Source organism: Diabrotica virgifera, chromosome 3 (genome assembly GCF_917563875.1).
Source record: "Diabrotica virgifera virgifera chromosome 3, PGI_DIABVI_V3a".
In the NCBI taxonomy this organism is placed as follows: domain Eukaryota; kingdom Metazoa; phylum Arthropoda; class Insecta; order Coleoptera; family Chrysomelidae; genus Diabrotica; species Diabrotica virgifera.
The window spans coordinates 64,810,142-64,834,385 of NC_065445.1; the positions used below are offsets into that span (position 1 = coordinate 64,810,142).

Genomic DNA, 24,244 nt, shown 5'->3' on the forward strand with positions numbered 1-24,244 from the left:
AGAGGTGGGAATAACGGAACGACAGTGACACACAGGCGGCGGCCATCATATGCTAGAGAGAGAAAGCTAAGCGCCGGTAGAGAGAGATAGATAGACCACCGACCCGAACTGTTCCGCGTTACGCTATTTTTCGAACTGGCCTAATCTATTCTGTTATATCTATGATGGCAAGTGCCACACACAATTTTATAAAATTCTCCTGTCACAGACGTCTAAAGGTGAGAAACTATGTAATATAAATTTAAGTATAGCTTCCTATTGATAATTTTACATCTCTACTAGTGTCATCTCTTTTTATTTCACAACGTGTTATCTTTTCTCTCTTTTACGTTATTTTGCCCGTTATTAGCTCGCTCATCACTGAATATTTTATAAATTCTTGGCTTGTGGCAGGTGTCGTCCATTGACGACTCTCTAGAATTGACCTAGCAGCTTGGTCTTCTGCTTCTGGCCAAAGTCTTTTATAGGCGTCTGTCAATCATTGGAGGGTTTTGAATTTTAAACTTTATCGCAGAGTAAATGTTGAAAAACACTTTTTATTATACCTAATAAATAAACAATATTTTAAACTTATTTTTATTTATAAACATATTTTCCGTATATTAATTTTCGATATTGTCAAAAATAGAGATATTCTTGAACAAGGAGCACATTATTTAGACACTTTCTATACAACTAATAACGCATTTGATATCTGATGAGATTCAATGTATAGAGTAGGTATAGAGATCTTCTTCCTTACGTGCGGTTTCATAATCAGTTAAAGTGGACTTTAAATTTTAAGTTGGTAACCTTATCATATGGGGCTTTTCATTCACAGTCATTTGTTTCGAGCTTCTGTCTTATGTTGTATAATCCGTGTATATTAATATTGTACACAGATTATACAACATCTGACAGAAGCTCGAAACAAATGCCAATCGATGAAAAGCCCTATGGGTAAATGTCAATTTTAAAGTGTTAAACATCAACAAAAGTTCACTTTAACGTTGACATTTACCCATATGAATTATTGCATTGATAAAGGTAATATGAATAGTCTCCCGTTTTATACCGCTCACGTGGCTTTGGGAGTATAGCAGGGTAGTCTGCTATTGACTCCGTGCGTCTCCCCTCTACTTACAGTCACGTGACACGCTGTCAGATTTTGTCAGGACGTTTTAACATTGAGTCTTAAGGCCCCGTCTCACCATCAAATAATTGACAGTTAATTTGATCAAACTTGACAGTCAAACTTGACTAGTGACACAAACTATACATACTAACTGTCACTTTGTGTCACTAACTGTCAAGTTTGATCAAACTAACTGTCAATTATTTGATGGTGAGACGGGGCCTTTATGGGATTATTTTGTTAAACTTGAATATTTTATTTTGTAGTGATAATAACCGAATACAATTGTTAGAATTCATTAGTTATTAATTTATACTGTAATTTATAGTGCAACAAAAATATTTTCTTTTTCGTTAATAAAGATTTATTGACATAAACTGCGATAGTGAGGTTATGTATACAAAATCAAACTGATAATCAATATTGGAAATAGAAGAATTTATATCAGATTAAGTGCGTTTTTATTTTCTGTTTATATTAATACATAATATCACTAGCGTGACACGGCATTTTTTTTAAATGTCTCATTTAAACATACACAAAGCGTCCTGATAAAATTTCAAAAAACCGCCACCATGAGCAGGTCGGTCGATTTTGTTTTGACACTTTGTTAACGCTCAGAGCGAATATCTAGGGCCTACGGTATACAAGGAAGGTAACACCTTCAACCACCTTCAACAGCGTGCCACGCTTCAACCGCCTATTATTACCCCTGGTTTTACCCAAGGTACTCATTTTATTCAGGCTGAGTCGACCTGGGGCCTATAAAAATTTTAAAAATGTCTAGTTGTTCTTGCCGGCGGTAGGATTTGAACTCCGGACCACCGGCACGCGAGCCAAGCACACTACCGCTTAGCTACGCCGGCCCCGACGTAGCCTTAGCCATTTATTTATTAGCCTTAGCCTTTATTTACAGTATCATGGCCTTAGCTATTGATAAAGGTACCAACTTAAAATTTAAAGTTCACTTTATCTGATTATGAAACCGAGCGTTAAGTCGTGTTCTCACTATTAAATAATTTGATTAAACAGTTTGAGCAAACTCCGGAAGTACGTCAAAGTGGCGTCACAATTGCAGTTTGTTAAAATTTTAAAATCTGTGTTCTCACTATCAGTCTAGTTTGATCAAATTTTTTTTATTGAGTTGTCTAAAGGCCCCGTCTCACCATCAAATAATTGACAGTTATTTGATCAAACTTGACAGTCAAACTTGACTAGTGACACAAACTATACATACTAACTGTCACTTTGTGTCACTAACTGTCAAGTTTGATCAAATAACTGTCAATTATTTGATGGTGAGACGGGGCCTTAACTTGTTTGTACTTTACTTAAAATTAAAATTTTTCATTATTATCCTTATTATCCACAATGAAAACTCAGAATGTGACGTCACTAACTTTCAGTTTGCTCAAACCAGTTTGATCAAGTGGACCGTAAAGACCGCGTCCCACCATCAAATAATTTGATCAAACTGGTTTGAGCAAACTGAAAGTGACAGTTAGTGACGTCACATCCTGCGTGTTCATTGTGGATAATAATGAAAAATTTTAATTTTAAATAAAGTACAAACAAGTTAAGGCTCCGTCTCACCATCAAATAATTGACAGTTATTTGATCAAACTTGACAGTTAGTGACACAAAATGACAGTTAGTATGTATAGTTTGTGTCACTAACTGTCAAGTTTGATCAAATAACTGTCAATTATTTGATGGTGAGGGGGCCTAGACAACTCAATACAAAAAATTTGATCAAACTAGACTGATAGTGAGAGCACAGATTTTTAGAATTTCAAAAAAACTGCAATTGTGACGTCACTTTGACGTACTTCCTCAAGTACGTCAAGTTTGCTCAAACTGTTTGATCAAATTATTTGATGGTGAGACGCGGCCTTGATAGTCGTGACGTCAAATCAATGTTGGCTACTCTGAAAAGTTTCCAAACAAAGCAAAAATTCACACGTGGTGTTTGTTTTGGTTTTTATAATTGGAATATATTGCTTATTGTAAGATGTTTAATTTTTACAAAATGGTAATGTGTTGGGTGTTGGGTACCCGTGATTGTAATCAATGCTCATAGTATATTTCCCACCATATTTCCATATAGGACTGGTTAAGAACCCGAAGAGCAGTAAGTACTATGTAGTGTGTAAATCCTTGATTTTGTGTAAGGACATTTATAAAATTAAAAGCAATATGATTGATATGACTAACAAGGATTGTGTCTTAAGAAAAAATGTGCAGATTATTGTTAAAATAAAATAAAATTAAAATGGATTACACAAATCACGTGTATAAACAATTCACAGACGTCAAACCTTTGCTTTGTTTGGAAACTTTTTGGACCTTTTGACGTCGCACTATCACGGTTCATTATTTGATAGTGAGAACCAGAGATATGTCAACAATAGATCTGGCTAGGGATATGCTACTCAATGCATCGGCCTCCTATACTGTGGCATCGAGGGGTAACCAAAGATATTATACACATAGATTTGGTCAACTCCGAAAAATAGCGTAACGCGGAGCAGTTCGGGTCGGTGGTCTATCTATCTCTATCTACTGGCGCTTAGCTTTCTCTCTCTAGCATATGATGGCTGCCGCCTCTGTGTAAAGGCCGCGTCTCACCATCAAATAATTTGAGCAAACTCCGGAAGTACGTCAAAGTGACATCACAATTGCAGTTTTTTTGAAATTCTAAAAATCTGTGCTCTCACTATCAGTCTAGTTTGATAAAATTTTGTGTATTGAGTTGTCTAACTTGTTTGTACTTTATTTAAAATTAAAATTTTTCATTATTATCCACAATGACCACTCAGGATGTGACGTCACTAATTGTCACTTTCAGTTTGCTCAAACCAGTTTGATCAAATTATTTGATGGTGGGACGCGGCCTTAACTGTCGTTCCATTACTCCCACCTCTTGGTAGATACGCTCACACTCGCACGACAGACAAAGATAGCTAGACCACCGTACTTGATATTGACGTTACACCCCGATGCATTATTTAGCATATCCCTAGCCAGATCTATTCTTGACATATCTCTGGGTGTAACGCCAATATTAACCCGGAAGTAGTCGCGCTCACTTCTGTAACGTGAATAGTCGCGTGTTAGATTCTATCTCAAAATTGGAATTTAAATACGGATTTACAACAAATTTTTATTTTATATTATTTCTAACAATTATTAAAGCTAATTGGCTGTCCCCATAGCCATAAATTCCACAAAAAGAAGAAGAAGAAGAAATAAATAAATAAAAAAATCCTACGTATTACTACACCCTTCCTCGAGGAACTTACGAAATTTTTTCAAAATTTCAAAATTTTTCATCAAGTTATCGCGAAAAAGGATAAAATGTGAGATTCTATCTAACGGCGTGACTACTCGCGGGTTAAGTACAGTGGTCTAGCTATCTTTGTCTGTCGTGCCAGTGTGAGCGTATCTACCAAGAGGTGGGAGTAATGGAACGACAGTGACACACAAGGTAGATTATTGCATACTATCTATGAACCTTGAGTGACACAGAGGCGGCAGCCATCATATGCTAGAGAGAGAAAGCTAAGCGCCGGTAAAGAGAGATAGATAGACCACCGACCCGAACTGCTCCGCGTTACGCTATTTTTCGGACCTGGCCTAATCTATTGTGTTATTATACCTATGGTGAGAACACGACTTCTAAAAATATTTCAAAATCAAAATTAGCGAAATCAATCCAGTCTTTCTTATAGTTATAAAATAAAAAAAGTACGAGTCAGAAAACGTTGGAGGTTGTCAAATAAAATTAGAGGATGCCAGAAAAAATTGAGTACAGCGACTGTACATGGCAATTGATTGTATCCCCCGTCGCATGGCGAAGGAAAAAATCACCAGTTTTATATAATATTATCATTCCTTAAAAAAGAAATTCCTTTTTAAAAAATGAAAGTATAATTATTATAATATAATATAATTATATAATATAATATAATATAATATAATATAATCTAATATAATATAATATAATATAATATAATATAATATAATATAATATAATATAATATAATATAATATAATATAATATAATATAATATAATATAATATAATAATTATACTAATATTATTAGGTAGGTATAAAAAACTTTAAGAGAAAAAGTAACTTTTAGACCTGACAACAATGCATATAATAAGACATATGTTTTAAGATTCTCAGTTGCCAATAGTGTGATCTGACTTAATCTCCTTGGAATAAAATAGTCCTAATATCAACAACAAAGAAATCTATTACAATTCTTATTATCACGAATAATCTTTACATTCTCTAGATAGCAACAAATTTAACTATAACCGCTTCGTTTGATTATAATGTAAAAATCAATTCTGAGTTTTCTGGATCAGAACTTATAATTTATTACTTATTCAAAATCGCGCAACACTGTAAGAAAACGGTTCGTTCGAAGAGTAAAAAGCTTGCAACAATTTTGATACTCGATTCTAGATCCTGACCCGAATATTAGCGGCGTGTAATTTGTGTTGATAAACTTGAATCGCGAAATGGCCTGTTTATTATCGGTGGCAATTATGTAGTTCACTTTTTCAGCAATAAAACGACACTAGCATTTGTTTCAAGCTATATTTTATTCTTCCAAGAAATAAAGTCATCATGGTTGGAAAACTCTATTGTATCCTATTGCATAGGAATGCCATGAGAAGTTTCATAATGTTTAATAAAGTCCTTTTTAAAAGTTGCATGATAATTACACACAGAACATTTATGATGAAATGTTTTAGTTTCTGCATAAACTGATACATTTGTGTGCACTTTTTTGACATGAAAGTTTAAACTTGACTTATATCTAAATTGTTTATCACAATGTGTGCACTTATAGACGTTGCCTTTAAGCACTTTTAAAGGGGCAATTGCATCCAATTTGTCGGGATGCGAACTTTTTACATGTCTTTTTAAATCATGTTTATGTTTATACACTTTTTCGCATTTCACGCACTTATTAATTCTTTCCACACCTAACATTTTCGATGTCAAGAAAATGAAATACATACTCAAAAGCAAACACAAACACACAACTGTAAACAGTAGAAATGATTGAATCGGAAAATTGATCTAACAGCTTCACTGTTCAATTGGTAATTATACAAAGAGTCTACATTCTACCACATCCAATAATATTTTAATATTAAATATCATGTAACCGCAGTAAATATCGGTTTTTATTATCACTAACTAGTCTTTTCAGCGTTTTAAATAACTCAAATTTCGTCGATGTTTATATAGGCAACCCAAATTACACGCCGCTACCCCTCGGGTCAAGATTTAGACAGAATCATTTTACTCGGACCGAAGAGTGACTGTCCTTGAAAATTTTTCAAATAAAGAACAGAGCTCCTGTTAGATATAAAATTTTTAATGGACTGCGCGTGCGTGCTAAGGTTATTGCAACTTTAATAATTATTTTCAGTGCAAAAAAAAAGCCTGATCAATGTTCAATATAGGTGATCATTGGTCAGCACTTTATTTCCTATCGAATACAGTCATTCGTTTTAAAGATTTCGATCAATGAGGTGCCAACATCTTTTTTTTCGTCCTTGAATTTTCAACCCTTAATAAAAAATAAACTACAGGTGATCAAAATCTGAAACCTAGTGATCATTGCTGTACAAACCGTGAGCAAAAGAATGGTATAATTATTTTTACGAAATTCGATCAATGAGGTGCTAACATCTCATAACCCACGTTCACAGCTGAATCCTTCGTACCCCTCTACTAAGCATTGGCTGTCAAAGTGGGGAAACCAATGTTGCCACGTTTTAAATGTGACGTCATCAAGCATTTAAAAATTCTGAGATGGGTTTAAGTTCTATTTGAATAAACATTGAAAGAAAATAATTCTGAAAATAATTAAATAATATTTTGGATAGTTAAATAATATCTTCCCATCAATAATCGATTCTATAAGGGGCGGAACGTCACAAGAGAGAGAGAGAGAGAGAGAGAGAGAGAAACAGACTTTTAGTAAAAATTTGGCAATATTATGATTATATTTTTAGAGAACAGCGGAACCAGCTTGGATAATTCCTAGAAGTCTACCTTGATATTTAAAATATTCAAAGGCGGCTATGAACAGGAAAATACAAAATAGAGTATAACGGGTTTTTTAATGATAAAGAAAATACTTAGTCATTCAACAGCACGTAAATTGTCTAATTTTATTAAAAAAACCAATAAAGATACCATATTTATACAAAATAAATGTATGAAAATATCAGTTATTTGATATTGACATGGACAATTATTACTATTTTGTTTGTTTTCCACAGTCATCTTTCACCATTAGAAATCAATTTGTTAATAGAGGGAAATATTTATACATTGATATATGAAAAACTCAAATCTATTCTTGTCAGAAAATGTAAATGATAGGTATATATGATAAGGAAACATAAATATTAAAAATATTGGAATACAAAGTAGTCATTTGAGGACTCACAAATTGAGCAATAAGTAGAAAAACTTGACTGTTTAATTTTAACAAGGGAATATTAAGAAAAATAAACTTGAATTTTATGAAATTGTCAAAAAACTATAAAGGGAACAATTCTTATAACGATGGCTTAGTGTGAAAACCTCGTATCTCATTTTACAGAAAATTTTACATGAGTGACTTTAAACTGCATACTCTAACCCAAAATATATATGAAAATTGTATGTGTAACGATCTAAACTTACTCAGAATCAAAAATGTGTAAAGATAGTTTTTTTGTTTTAAGTTATAGTATGCAGAAATTAAGTTTAAAGTCTCTCCTGTAAAATTTTCTGTGAAATGAGATACGAAGTTTTCACACTAAGCTATCGATAAGGAAAATAACATTCTTATTATTTCGATTTTTAATGAAAATAGTTTTATTAAGTTTGTTTTTTGCATTAAAGACATGTGATGTTTTACATGACTTTATTGTTAGAGAAGTTAATTTCGGCATTTGTCTTTAGTACTTATGTTCACAAACTAATTTCAGATTACGATCCTTTCATACACTGATGTATTTTACAGTTATGCAGATGTAAAAATTGTAGGCTTTCTTCAAGCTCGAATGCGGCATACTGACATATGAGTCAGCATAGCAATAATAAAGTGTTATACGTCAATTATTGTGGTGGGGTTTTCCAGATACTGAGTCCAGCTGAGCAATATCCAGAACAGGGAAGTACTTTAGCTGCACCTGAAGATCTATGCTCAGTTTTAACTGCCAGAAGACAACCTACAATCACAGTACCTGTTGTCAAGAAGATATGGTACAACTATAGGTCAAAATACTGTAAGAAATTGTCACCACTCAGCAGTACCACGATAATATTCTTCAACCTATTGTTTGTCCATTTGCAGGTGTTGTTAGCAAAACTTTCACATTGTGCATGGTTATACTTGTCACGCACATTGTGTCAAACTGGTTAATCAATGAGAGAATTGATGTATTGCCATGGCTAGCACAATCCCCAGACCTCAATCATATTCAACATGTATTGGACATGCTTCAACAATGAATCGTTAGAGGATTATAATGATTGGAGATATTTAAGTCAAGTTATAGAATGACATGAAAAATCAAAAGATCACATTTATAATACAAAATCTTGGATTGATTTAAAAAATCCATTTCTCCTAAATAAACAAATGATTCACTAAATGAGAAATTAATAAATATGGAAAAATAAAAAAATAGATGGGACCCTAGAGCTTTTTATGTACCTTGTGCAAGCCCATAGCTCAAATTTAGTATTAATGACATTGATATGACTCAATATTAACTTGTAAAATTAAAATAACACTTCTTCGAATTTAAACGTTTTATTCAGTTTGTAAACAAGGAGACATTTTGTCAACGACACTATTTAATATCACTCTAGAAGGAGTAATTAGGGACACAGGGCCGAAAAAAACAATTATTCAAAGCTCAACACAGATCATAGGATATGCAGATGACCTGGGACTGATAGCATGATATAAAAAAGATTAGAAGACTTTTAACCCTGGTAAGAGAAGCAAAGACGAGAGGATTAATAATATAATCAATGAGAATAAAACAAAATACCTTATAAGCACAAGAGACAATGTAAACAGAATAACAGAAATAAAGATAGGTGAAAATACATTCCAGAGAGTAAATTGCTTCAAATACCTGGGGGTGATGGTGGAAGGCAAAAACAGGAAGAAGTATAGAGATAAACGAAAGAATTAAAGCAGGTACCTAATAGAGTATATTGGCAATATCACCAACTACTCAAGGACAAAAACCCGAACAAAAAAAACAAAAGCAAAAATATATACCTCAGCAATTAGACCAGTGATAGCCTATGGAGCAGAAGTAATGTGCTTTGCGAAAAAAGACGAAGAAAATTTAAGAATAATTGAGAGAAAAATTATGAGAAGAATACATGTCCCAGTAAAGATAGAAACAGGGGAATATAGAAAGCTAATGAACCATGAAATAATAAATATAACTGAAGGAGAAGATATACTTAGTGAAATTCATTAAAGCACAAAGGTTCAGATGGTTTGGGCACACACAAAGAAGAGGGGTAGAAAAACTGATCAGGAAGATAATGAACTGGAAACCAGTAAAAAATAGACCAAGAGGAAGACCAAAAATAAGATGGGAAGATCAACTGCTAGTCTGTATTATCAGAGATGGAAATTGCAAACTGGAGAGAAAAGATTCAGGACCGGAGAGAGTGGAAGAAGATAGTAGAGAAGGCCAAAAAACATCACAACCTATGAACGACGACCTAAAGGAAACTACGGACTAATCCAATGCGTGAAATGGATTAAAAGAGCTCATAGTATTTGAGTGACCTATACTCTATCAAGAGTGAACAGTCCATATATATTCAGTTTGTCCAGATTTTAATTAGGTATAGTCTAAAAACCCTTCTGAGAAAAGATTAAAAAGATTATGGTATTGTGTAGCCACCTAAGTAGGTATACAGTGCCATCAAAAAAATCTTTACAAGGTGAATGAAACACATAAATCAGAAAAATTATTATTTTAATTTTACAAATTATTACTTTGTCAATTTACTACTTTAGTTGGGATCAAGCCACAAAATTGGCTTATTTTGCAACCTATAAAAGATATTCTTATTCTTAATAACCTTTCCTAACAAAAGAAGCTTTTCTAAACTTAACATAAAATTTTTTTTTCTGTAATCCATAATAGTGATGTAACAAATATTCGTATTCGCGTTCATATTCGCATATTTTTGCATATTCGCATTAGCGAAATTTGTGCAAATGTTTTGCGAATATGAATATCAGAAAAAAAATAATTTGAAGATAACATTAGGTTAATAAAATCAAAATATATCCACGTCTTATCATATTTTTTTAATAAGAAAAGGTAACCACCTCGTATAATCACATTATCAACCCTCACTTTATTTTATTATTTGGTATTATGTAATAATGGTAGGGGAGCCCAAGCGGGATTTTTGCAGTTACTCGAGCACGTCAGATTATTACATGGGGAGAAACCTTGTACCCTGAAGATGTACCTCCATCATATATTGGCTCTTAATGCAGGGGAGTTCGTTAAGTGAGGGCCGAAAAAAAATCTATCCTTAGAAATGGGTGAGTCCCAAAGTTTCACAAGAAAAAAGCGAATATTTCGTGAAATGAATGACACATCGAAAAACTAAAAAATATGTGCACAATATTTTTCAAAAATCTATCAAATAATATTTACCAAACACGACTTTACACGGAGAGGGGTGGAGGGTAAATGTAAAATTTTAAATTCGAATCCCGTGATATTTCGCTAAATGAACATTACATCGAAAAACTGAAAAATACACTTATTCAATATTTTTGAAAAATCTATTGAATGGCACCAAACACGACCCCCACGGAGGTGGGGTGGGGAGTTACTTTAAAATCTTAAATAGGGGCCCCATTTTTTACTGCAGATTTGGATTCCTTACGTAAAAATAAGTAACTTTTATTTTAGACATTTTTTTCGAATTGTGGATAGATGGCCCTATAATCTAAAAAAACTATTGTTGGAAATGGAAAATTAAATTAAAAAGGAAAGTCCCTACTAAAATGGAAAACTTTACTTAACGTTTTTTGGTTTTAGGACCTACTCTTCACAACCCAATAGGTCCCCATAACGCTCGAGTGACTGCACATTTAGCATACTTTGCTCCCCTACCATAAAGCTTAAGATTCAGTTTGATTTACACTAAATATCAATTAACTTCTCATTATAAGTTTAGAAAACATTACAAAAATAGAAATTTTTTTAAAAAAACTCATTATTCGCATTCACATCTGCCTTTGCGAATGTCGGTAGCAGATATTCGCATTCATATTTGCGAATGTTTAAAAAATGACATTCGTTACATGACTAGTCCACAATGAGACAAAAATTACTTTCAGACTGATCAATGATTAATGTTGTTCTGAAGCTATTTCCTTGTGGCATTTTTATAATTAACTATTTAGATTAGAAATAAGCCACAATTAAATTGAAAACAATAATTTTATTAACGTTTCGATGCCCAAATCAGGAGTCGTTGTCAAAATACAAAATACCACTAAATTAAACAAAAATGTTGTTGCTTAGTAAAAAATTCTTCTATTTTTTTTTTTTCAGTAAAGTCATCCCAGGAATGCAACTCATAAATATTGGCAATATCATTTTAAAGTCTTCTACTTTAAAATGTATAATATAATATGTCTGAATTGCCGATATAAATGAGTCAGATTAAATAAATTATTATAAGAATTTTTTACTTAGCAACAACATTTTTGTTTAATTTAGTGGTATTTTGTATTTTGACGACACCCGATTTGGGCGTCGAAACGTTAATAAAATTATTTTTTTCAATTTAATTGTGGCTTATTTCCCATCTAAATAGTTAATGATCAATGATTAGTATTGAAAATGAGATTTTTCCTGTATTTCTCCTTACAATTTTGTTTTTTTTTTCTAAGTAAAATATTAATTTTAACTTTTTGATTTACAAATGCTTATAAACGTTCTGGGAAGATTGGGTTTGGGGAGGGCAATCAAATTACTCTCGCATCCAGGCGACAGATACCCTAAGAATGTTCCTGTGTAACTAGTTTGCTCACTTGTTAGGTAGGTATTCAAAATAAAATAAACAACAGAGTTAGTAGGAAAAGGTCTGTACAGGTCCCATATTTTTTTGTGTTAACTATCATTTAAATTATCAAAAACCCATATTTTTGTATTATATGAATAATAATCAACCATGACTATCATGCTTTACAAAAGTTCACACTGATAATAAGTAAATGCGTTTAAAAAAAGATGTAGCATATATTAAACATGTTTTATCATTGTGAAGTTAATTACAGAAATGAATTTGTTGACTGCTGTCTGAAAACCAATATTAATAAAATTATTTGAGATTGTCCAAAATATTTTAGCCTTGACTGTGCAAGCACAAAACAATCATATGATTCTAATGAGAATCATTATATAATACAAACATTAAAGTCTAGTATTATTTGGTGTGGTATCATAAAATAAACAATAAAATAATTACCTGCACTGATATTTCCTCTGGGTATACAGCCTGTGAAAGTCTTTTCATACAGCTGTGGACACTGTTCCTGTATGTTAGATTCCCTGTATAATTCGCAACTGGTTAAACATAAGGCCAAAATGAATAAAACAGTTAATTTTTGGAACTCCATTTCATGGAGATATAATCCGTTTTAGTTGTACTGGCACTACACCCTTAAAATTTGCACAGTTAAATGATATGTGAATTTACAATTACCGAATGCATTAATGAGAATTCATGTAAGAACCCACACTTTCACAAATAACAACAAAAACTTGGAATCACCTGCTATTTTAGTGTTTAAACTTGTCAACTTGACAATTAAAATTTAATAACATTTGAGACATTTGGGTAATCGAATTGACGTGTACATAGTATAGGGCTTTTCATTCACAGTCATTTGTTTCGAGCTTCTGTCATGTGTCACATAATATTAATATATCTACGTCATACGTTATTGATATATACCAGAGTGCGTCCAGGGAGACAAGAATCTACAGGTCGAGCAAGTCTCGTAAATTTCACGATTGTGCGAGCCACGCTTCACGCAACCGTGTTTGCGTACTTGTGTTTCGAGTTGCGTGGTCGTGCGGAGTTATATTTACCAAATTTAAATCCCTTCCAACATGCTGTCAAAATTAAATCAATATGTCAATATGGCTACTGGGTGTAAAAGATAAATCTTATTCTATCTGTTCTTAATGAGTTTTAGATAATTTTAGTTGTATTTCTTTGTAATTTTGTGTTGTACAAAGATTAATTTAACATTTTCTCTGGAAGTATTAATTTAGAAAGATAATATGCTTCATTGGTGTTGTGTTTTGAAGTGTGAAATGCAAAGTAATTGTGATAAAAAGATAAAGTTCACTTTTAAACTGAACTAAATAAGGTATCTGAGAGACAACAATGGTTAAATGCAATACAATGTACAGGTTTTACTAGCGAAATGAAAATTTTCCTGTCCTGTCTGCTGTAATCATTTTATATCTGGTAAGTTACAATTACAACAGTAACGATTTTTGAAGATGTTAACATTTTAATCTTATAGGAAAACCAGCCGACTTAATCGATAATAACAATCTCCAGATTGGGTTCCTTCAATAAATATGGGCTATTAACACAATGAAATAAATTCCAGAAAATCTAAAATGGAGTGGTATCAAAGGAGAATTAAAGGAAAAAATATTCATATTGAAATTATTTATAAGGCACTGGACTGTCTTAAATTCTACAATAATACTAGGTGGGTAAATGATTTTAGACATTTTTCATTAAGAGTAGATTAAAATTAAGTAGATTTTCATTCAGTAGATTTAAGACTTGTTTACACAGGTAGAGTAATGATGCAAGTACTTGATAGAGTAGAGTAACTCTACCTGTAAAAATGCTCAGCACAGTAGAATAGCTGGTAGAGTGTATAGTTGGAGTTAAAGTAGAGTGACTAGCAACCTATGGCAAAGTAACTACTCTATGACCACCACTACTGCCAAAATGTCTACTCGGCTGCACACTCTACCCATGGAACACGCTCAATTATGGCAGAATAGAGTAGGTAGGAGAGTACATGGGGGCGCTGTCATTCTGGCTGGAATTGTGTTTTGTGTAAATAGTGAAAATGAAGTTCACCGAAGATGAAACTTTAAAACTTGTAGAGCTGTAATACGGCGAATACCAGTGTTTATGGAATTTAGGTAGTGTATACTACAGAAATAAAAGTTTGCAGCAAGCTGCGGAGGATGAAATCGTCGAAAGAATGGCAAAGGGGGCTTTGGAGTAAACGAGCTTAAGCAAAAAATTAAGAATTTAAGGTGCACTTATAATCAAGAGTGTTTAAAAATACAAAAATCGGTTTCACTATACTAGCATCAGTACTATACTTGTACTCTCCTCATGTGAATGGTATCAAGCCATTTTTGGTAGAATACTACCGCTACTCTACTCTCCTCAAAACTCTACCCATGTAAACAAGTCTTTAGAAACAGTGGAAAATGAGGTAGCTAGTAGAGTAGTAGTAGAGTAAAATATACTGGTTTAGCAAATTACAATGTTTTAAGGTAATACAGTAGCGATAAACAGGTAGCCAAAACGTGTTCCAAGATTGTCACTGTAATTTTGAATATTTTTTCGAGGCATTTGGCACACGTATTCGTAAAATAATAAAGAATGGCGGTACAGAGCCCAATTTGAAAAATATATTAATATGTGGAAATTACTCTGTAATTATACAATATTTAAAAAACGAGCCTGTACCGCCATTAAGAAGAACAAAAAAATACACTTTCTTCAAATAAACTTTTTTATCTGATGCCTAGATTTTGTGTAATTTTGGAACTACTAATGAAATAAAAAATTTTAGTAGTTCCAAAATAACACAAAATCTGATAAAAAAGTTGTATTTGAAGAAAGTGTATTTTTTTGTTCTTCTTAATGGCGGTACAAGCTCGTTTTTTTATATTGTATTTAATTACAGAGTAATTTCCACATAATAATATATTTTTCAAATTGGGCTCTGTACCGCCATTCTTTATTATATTACGAATATGTGTGCCAAATATCTTGAAAAATATTCAAAATTACAGCCGCAATCTTGGAACACATTTTCGCTACCTGTTGATCGATACTGTTTCCTCTTAAGATAGTTTTAATAGTTATTTATGATATAAGTATTAAAAGTACAATTTTAAGACGCGCATGTGAAAGTTAACTTGAAAAAATAATTTTATTAATGTTTTGACTTCCAAATATTTATTATTATTAGGTTTGTTCTAGCAAACAGTCAAACTAGTCAAAAACCATCAGCAAACAGTTGGTCAGTAAAAGAACATAATACAGTCACCAGTGCGATCCCCTCTACTCGCGCTGGTCCACTATTCGCTGATGGTTTCAAACTGATGCTAGAACAAACCTATTATTATTATGCATATCATTATCTGTAAATAATATTTCTTCTGATTGTTAATTGTAAAGGATAGAAAAATTACCATTTATTTCATTTTTTTTAGAATCAGCTGAGAGAAGTGGTCTACAAAAAACCAGGAAGGAAACGGAATATGTGGCTACGAAAGGCAAAAGAAAGGTTTACAAAGCAAATGTGACACATTTTTTTGAAATATTTAGGAATATCAGTAAATTGCATTAAAAGAATGTATGAAAAGATTTTGTTCAATAAAAATGTTTATATTTATCAAGGATGTATTATTTGGTATGGCCACATATCGTCAGTGATGTAATAATACATCCTATCTGTTTTTTCATGAGTTTTGTAAGAGAGACTAAAAACTTGTCTTAGGGTCACCTCCTGTTTTCATATGATATTTTTGACTTGTTTTGTAGTAAATTAAACTATCTATGAACTACAAAACAAGTCAAAACTTACATATGAACACAGGAGGTGACCTTAAAACATGTTTTTCCATCTCTCATACAAAACTCATGAAAAAACAGATAGGAGGTATTGTCACATCAGCAAGGATGTACAGTGATAAGTGCCCTAATAACCGGCAAAATATGGCAACATATTTAGTTGTGAGATAAAAAGAAATGAAACTAGTTGAGCTGGGAAATTTAGCGAAATTAACCTTTAAATTTACGTTATATTGATCCCACCTTTACACATATCGGAGGAGTATGTCAACTAAAACTGTCACTGTGACAGTGGTAGTTTCCAAACTCGTCTGATACATCTGAAGGTGGTACACAATCAATACAATCTAAATGTATAAGTTAATATCGCTAAATTTCCCAGCTCAACTAGTTTCATGTCTTTTTATCTCACTACTTAATACATCTTTTGTGCTATTTTGCCGGTTATTAGAGCGCTCATCACTGTATTTCTGGTATATCCAGGGAATGTCTACAAAATATATTTTGAATGTCCAGAGAACATTCGTGGACATTCATGGAATGTTCCAATAAGACATTCAGGTAATGTTTAAAATGCTGACACAGGATTTTCCTGGGATGTTCAGGGAACATGTTTTCGGGGATATTCCAGGAATTTTTCAATGTCTGTACCTTCTATGGACCTATATGGAATATTTTGGTGTTATTACCGCCGCACTCCACTTGCGATTTGTAATCAGGAAGATTGAACACATTGTTTCAAATACAAGTCAATCCATTTGTGACTAAATAATCATGGATTGACTTCTATTTGAAAGAATGTGTTCAATCTTCACAACTACAAATCGCAAGTGGAGTCCGGAGCTTAGGGCTACTTCCTCTTCGGTATTATGTATTATACTACAGAAATCAGGAACTTTCCTTCTAAATATATGTATGCATCTTGGTCATCAAACATATTCTTCCAAACATTTTTTTAAGGGGTTACATAGGTCTTGTGGGTAAAAAAAGTGACTTTTTAAAAAAATTATATCTCGAAAACTAAAATTTATTTTTATTTATAATTGGAACATGTAAAAGTATAGTACTTAAGGTAGTCTCAAAAAAAGTTTCAGCCAAAAATATTCATTTTTGTAGAGTTTAAGTTTTTTTGCGTTGGCAGCATAACTAGTCTCATCTGAAATCAAAAAGTTTCTTGTAGTTTATACCTCTGGCTAGAATATGAACGAAGGAATTAAAAAAAATGAGATTTGAAGATTTTACATAAGTTTAAACACATTTTTGACCCCAATTTTTCTCATTTTTAAAGTAGTTTTTTTTATAAAACAAAAATGACCTCATCTAATAAAAAATCCTTTGTTCATTCACTAGCCAGAGGTATAAACTACAAGAAACTTTGATTTCAGATGAGACTGGACTTGTTATGCTGCTCACTGCAAAAAAGGGCTGTTGTCGAAAAATTGCAGTCAACTCTACAAAAATGAATATTTTTGGCTGAAATTTTTTTGAGAGTACTATACTTTTACATGTTTCAATTATAAATAAAAATAATTTTTAGTTTCCAAGATATAATTTTTTTAAAAAGTCACTTTTTTACCTGCAAGACAACAACTTAACAAATTGTTGATTTCAAATTGTAACAATTGTTTTGCAAAGTATGCTGCCCTCTTGTATTTTCTGTGTTATCTTCATCATACAATTACTTCATCTAAAAACTTTCTGCGATATATTCGCAACAACAAAAACAAACAAAACAAAAAAAATAAAACAAAAGTTTAACCACCTTCACACCACAGAATCAAGCAATCAAGTTACACAAATTTTCAAACACCTCACCTGACACAGCGACAAGAATCTACAGGTCGAGCAAGTCTCGTAAATTTCACGATTGCGAGCCACGCTTCACGCAACCGTGTTTGCGTACTTGTGTTTCAAGTTGCGTGGTCGTACGGAGTTATATTTACCAAATTTAAATATAATCGTTTTCAAAATTAAATCAATATGTCAATATGGCTACTGGGTGTAAAAGATAAATCTTATTCTATCTGTTCTTAATGAGTTTTAGATAATTTTAGTTGTATTTCTTTGTAATTTTGTGTTGTACAAAGATTAATTTAACATTTTCTCTGGAAGTATTAATTTAGAAAGATAATATGCTTCATTGGTGTTGTGTTTTGAAGTGTGAAATGTGATAAAGTCAAGATAAAGTTCACTTTTAAACTGAACTAAATAAGGTATCTGAGAGACAACAATGGTTAAATGCAATACAATGTACAGGTTTTACTAGCGAAATGAAAATTTTCCTGTCCTGTCTGCTGTAATCATTTTATATCTGGTAAGTTACAATTACAACAGTAACGATTTTTGAAGATGTTAACATTTTAATCTTATAGGAAAACCAGCCGACTTAATAGATAATAACAATCTCCAGATTGGGTTCCTTCAATAAATATGGTCTATAAACACAATGAAATAAGTTCCCCAAAATCTAAAATGGAGTGGTATCAAAGGAGAATTAAAGGGAAAAATATTCATATTGAAATTATTTATAAGGCACTGGACTGTCTTAAATTCTACAATAATACTAGGTGGGTAAATGATTTTAGACATTTTTCATTAAGAGTAGATTAAGATTAAGTAGATTTTCATTCAGTAGATTTAAGACTTGTTTACACGGGTAGAGTAATGATGCAAGTACTTGATAGAGTAGAGTAACTCTACCTGTAAAAATGCTCAGCACAGTAGAATAGCTGGTAGAGTGTATAGTTGGAGTTAAAGTAGAGTGACTAGCAACCTATGGCAAAGTAACTACTCTATGACCACCACTACTGCCAAAATGTCTACTCGGCTGCACACTCTACCCATGGAACACGCTCAATTATGGCAGAATAGAGTAGGTAGGAGAGTACATGGGGGCGCTGTCATTCTGGCTGGAATTGTGTTTTGTGTAAATAGTGAAAATGAAGTTCACCGAAGATGAAACTTTAAAACTTGTAGAGCTATAATACGGCGAATACCAGTGTTTATGGAATTTAGGTAGTGTATACTACAGAAATAAAAGTTTGCAGCAAGCTGCGGAGGATGAAATCGTCGAAAGAATGGCAAAGGGGGCTTTGGAGTAAACAAGCTTAAGCAAAAAATTAAGAATTTAAGGTGCACTTATAATCAAGAGTGTTTAAAAATACAAAAATCGGTTTCACTATACTAGCATCAGTACTATACTTGTACTCTCCTCACGTGAATGGTATCAAGCCATTTTTGGTAGAGTACTACCACTACTCTACTCTCCTCAAAACTCTACCCATGTAAACAAGTCTTTAGAAACAGTGGAAAATGAGGTAGCTAGTAGAGTAGTAGTAGAGTAAAATATACTGGTTTAGCAAATTGCAATGTTTTAAGGTAATACAGTAGCGATAAACAGGTAGCCTAAACGTGTTCCAAGATTGTCACTGTAATTTTGAATATTTTTTCGAGGCATTTGGCACACGTATTCGTAAAATAATAAAGAATGGCGGTACAGAGCCCAATTTGAAAAATATATTAATATGTGGAAATTACTCTGTAATTATACAATATTTAAAAAATGAGCCTGTACCGCCATTAAGAAGAACAAAAAAATACACTTTCTTCAAATAAACTTTTTTATCCGATGCCTAGATTTTGTGTAATTTTGGAACTACTAATGAAATAAAAAATTTTAGTAGTTCCAAAATAACACAAAATCGGATAAAAAAGTTGTATTTGAAAAAAGTGTATTTTTTTGTTCTTCTTAATGGCGGTACAAGCTCGTTTTTTTTTATATTGTATTTAATTACAGAGTAATTTCCACATATTAATATATTTTTCAAATTGGGCTCTGTACCGCCATTCTTTATTATATTACGAATATGTGTGCCAAATATCTTGAAAAAATATTCAAAATTACAGCCGCAATCTTGGAACACATTTTCGCTACCTGTTGATCTATACTGTTTCCTCTTAAGATAGTTTTAATAGTTATTTATGATATAAGTATTAAATTTTAAGACGCGCATGTGAAAGTTAACTTGAAAAAATAATTTTATTAATGTTTTGACTTCCACATCAGATGTCATTGTCAAAATACAAAATATTCATTATTATTAGGTTTGTTCTAGCAAACGGTCAAACTAGTCAAAAACCATCAGCAAACAGTTTGTCAGTAAAAGAACATAATACAGTCACCAGTGCGATCCCCTCTACTCGCGCTGGTCCACTATTCGCTGATGGTTTCAAACTGATGCTAGAACAAACCTATTATTATTATACATATCATTATCTGTAAATAATATTTCTTCTGATTGTTAATTGTAAAGGATAGAAAAATTACCATTTATTTTATTTTTTTTAGAATCAGCTGAGAGAAGTGGTCTACAAAAAAACCAGGAAGGAAACGGAATATGTGGCTACGAAAGGCAAAAGAAAGGTTTACAAAGCAAATGTGACACATTTTTTTGAAATATTTAGGAATATCAGTAAATTGCATTAAAAAAATGTATGAAAAGATTTTGTTCAATAAAAATGTTTATATTTATCAAGGATGTATTATTTGGTATGGCCACATATCGTCAGTGATGTAATAATACATCCTATCTGTTTTTTCATGAGTTTTGTAAGAGAGACTAAAAACTTGTCTTAGGGTCACCTCCTGTTTTCATATGATATTTTTTGACTTGTTTTGTAGTAAATTAAACTATCTATGAACTACAAAACAAGTCAAAACTTACATATGAACACAGGAGGTGACCTTAAAACATGTTTTTCCATCTCTCATACAAAACTCATGAAAAAACAGATAGGAGGTATTGTCACATCAGCAAGGATGTACAGTGATGAGTGCCCTAATAAAGGGCAAAATATTTAGTTGTGAGATAAAAAGAAATGAAACTAGTCGAGCTGGGAAATTTAGCGAAATTAACCTTTAAATTTACGTTATATTGATCCCACCTTTACACATATCGGAGGAGTATGTCAACTAAAACTGTCACTGTGACAGTGGTAGTTTCCAAACTCGTCTGATACGTCTGAAGGTGGTACACAATCAATACAATCTAAATGTATAAGTTAATATCGCTAAATTTCCCAGCTCGACTAGTTTCATGTCTTTTTATCTCACTACTTAATACATCTTTTGTGCTATTTTGCCGGTTATTAGAGCGCTCGTCACTGTATTTCTGGTATATCCAGGGAATGTCTATAAAATATATTTTGAATGTCCAGAGAACATTCGTGGACATTCATGGAATGTTCCAATAAGACATTCAGGTAATGTTTAAACACTCAGGTAATGTTTGCTGACACAGGATTTTCCTGGGATGTTCTCAGGGAACATGTTTTCGGGGATATTCCAGGAATTTTTCAATGTCTGTGTACCTTCTATGGACCTATATGGAATATTTTGGTGTTATTACCGCCGCACTCCACTTGCGATTTGTAATCAGGAAGATTGAACACATTGTTTCAAATACAAGTCAATCCATTTGTGACTAAATAATCATGGATTGACTTCTATTTGAAAGAATGTGTTCAATCTTCACAACTACAAATCGCAAGTGGAGGCCGGCGCTTAGGGCTACTTCCTCTTCGGTATTATGTATTATACTACAGAAATCAGGAACTTTCCTTCTAAATATTATATGTATGCATCTTGGCCATCAAACATATTCTTCCAAACATTTTTTTAAGGGGTCTTGTGGGTAAAAAAAGTGACTTTTTAAAAAAATTATATCTCGAAAACTAAAATTTATTTTTATTTATAATTGGAACATGTAAAAGTATAGTACTTAAGGTAGTCTCAAAAAAAGTTTCAGCCAAAAATATTCATTTTTGTAGAGTTTAAGTTTTTTTGCGTTGGCAGCATAACTAAGTCCAGTCTCATCTGAAATCAAAAAGTTTTTTGTAGTTTATACCTCTGGCTAGAATATGAACGAAGGAATTAAAAAAAAATGAAATTTGAAGATTTTACATAAGTTTAAACACATTTTTGACCCCAATTTTTCTCATTTTTAAAGTAGTTTTTTTTATAAAACAAAAATGACCTCATCTAATAAAAAATCCTTTGTTGATTCACTAGCCAGAGGTATAAACTACAAGAAACTTTGATTTCAGATGAGACTGGACTTGTTATGCTGCTCACGGCAAAAAAGGGCTGTTGTCGAAAAATTGCAGTCAACTCTACAAAAATGAATATTTTTGGCTGAAATTTTTTTGAGAGTACTATACTTTTACATGTTTCAATTATAAATAAAAATAATTTTTAGTTTCCAAGATATAATTTTTTAAAAAGTCACTTTTTTTACCTGCAAGCATTGATTATAAATATTCCTCTGCAAGACAACAACTTAACAAATTGTTGATTTCAAATTGTAACAGTTGTTTTGCAAAGTATGCTGCCCTCTTGTATTTTCTGTGTTATCTTCATCATACAATTACTTCATCTAAAAACTTTCTGCGATATATTCGCAACAACAAAAACAAACAAAACAAAAAAAAATAAAACAAAAGTTTAACCACCTTCACACCACAGAATCAAGCAATCAAGTTACACAAATTTTCAAACACCTCACCTGACACAGCGTCTCAAGTACGATTGCGCGAATTGGTAAATATAACTCTGCACGACCACGCAACTCGAAACACAAGTACGCAAACACGGTTGCGTGAAGCGTGGCTCGCAATCGTGAAATTTACGAGACTTGCTCGACCTGTAGATTCTTGTGACACAGCGTCTCAAGTATTACGATTGCGCGAATTGGTAAATATAACTCCGCACGACCACGCAACTCGAAACACAAGTACGCAAACACGGTTGCGTGAAACGTGGCTCGCAATCGTGAAATTTACAAGACTTGCTCGACCTGTAGATTCTTGTTCCAGACAGAGTGTAGCCAAGCCGGGAAACCAGAGCAAAATATGGCCGCCCTCAGTGATCACTGGTTGCCCTAGTCGCACACAAAAATATAAATTTTACATAACTGTCAGTTGTAAAAAGAAGATTGAGGTTATATAGAAACATTGCAAAAAATGCAAAATTATATTTTGATTAAATTAATGTTATGTTCTTTTATTAGAACTGCTTGTTTTGAGAAAGTCTGAAGTGCCTATAGATAGTGCAATATTGATTCGGAGAAAAAAGACGTTAATTCATAACAGAACAGAAACTAAATGAATCTGAACCAAATCATTGTAAACAAAATTATGGTCTCATTATGGATGGGCTGCAGTGGAGCTTGCAATAATTGGTTTCACACTGATTGTGTAAAAATATCATTTGCTTCTTAAAAAGCTAAAACGGTATTGTGATAATTCTATAGAAAAGGTGAGAGTATGAGTAAAGTCATTTAGGTTCGGATGTGTGGAAGATACTGGGAATAAGATAAGAAGCTGGTCAAAATAGTAAAGCAGAATACATAGCGTGGAAGGAGTTAGTATGGTTATTGTTAATGAAAAGTATAAGCATTTATCAGTTATTCTGCTAGTTGCTAGAAAAGGGGGAAGATCAGATGAGGATGCTGGAGCTAAACTGGTCTGTTACTTACAAGATTAGTTTTTGTGATAATTTGCAAAATGTGTTTAGGTGCCTCTTTTAATACTAGTGACATAACCAGTGTTTAAACATGGATTAAAAAATAGTGTGTGCACTTTTATGTATGTAAGTTATACTTACAGTAGACACCCTCTTAACCGACCGACCCTACACCTTTTTGGATGATACTATTTTTAGATTAGAGGTCATACAAGTTTCATAATTTGTCTTGTGAGTGATATTGTTAATTACATATGTATATACACATCGACATTCGTTTCACTTTATATTTTGACTTAATTTGTTTGAAAATGAATCGTGACCCATGTGAAAAGTTATAGCGGACGGACTATATGTACATACTACTTTTTTGTTTATAGATCATAAAATATATATATTTTTAATAGAGTTACATATGTAATGTCTTTCTGAGGGTGGTTTTAAAGATTTTCGGTTTAACCAACTTTTTGATTATCCAACCTATGGGCAGCTCCCGTCATGGTCGGTTAAGAGAGCGTCTACTGTATATATGATTTCAACTATTTCAAGGAAATAAATAGATTCAAAACAAACAGTTTATTTGTAATTTATTTAAATATTTAAATTAAATTTTAATACTTACTACTTTCCAAAAAATTTCATTAAAAGAAGAGCACAAATT

The 24,244-nt window shown here is 32.4% G+C and overlaps 1 protein-coding gene and 1 long non-coding RNA gene across 3 annotated transcripts in view; one reads left to right on the forward strand and one right to left on the reverse strand.

Annotated features, from left to right (window-relative positions):
• The window catches only part of LOC114334453 (dyslexia-associated protein KIAA0319-like protein), a 224,300-nt gene that overhangs the window by 96,994 nt on the left and 103,062 nt on the right, over window positions 1-24,244 (reverse strand). Inside the window, exon 1 of one of the 2 annotated variants that reach the window (XM_050645138.1) lies at window positions 12,678-13,259. The exons of the other annotated variant lie outside the window; for it this stretch is intronic. Coding sequence (XP_050501095.1) covers window positions 12,678-12,828 — 151 coding nt within the window. The 5' untranslated portion in view covers window positions 12,829-13,259. Of the gene's footprint in view, window positions 1-12,677; window positions 13,260-24,244 lie in introns of those variants that run through there. 2 annotated transcript variants of the gene reach the window in all.
• Window positions 13,259-21,532, forward strand: LOC126881101 (uncharacterized). The gene is made up of 4 exons (XR_007696723.1): window positions 13,259-13,688; window positions 13,747-13,941; window positions 15,701-16,622; window positions 21,324-21,532. It is a non-coding gene; the product is annotated as an uncharacterized LOC126881101 (long non-coding RNA).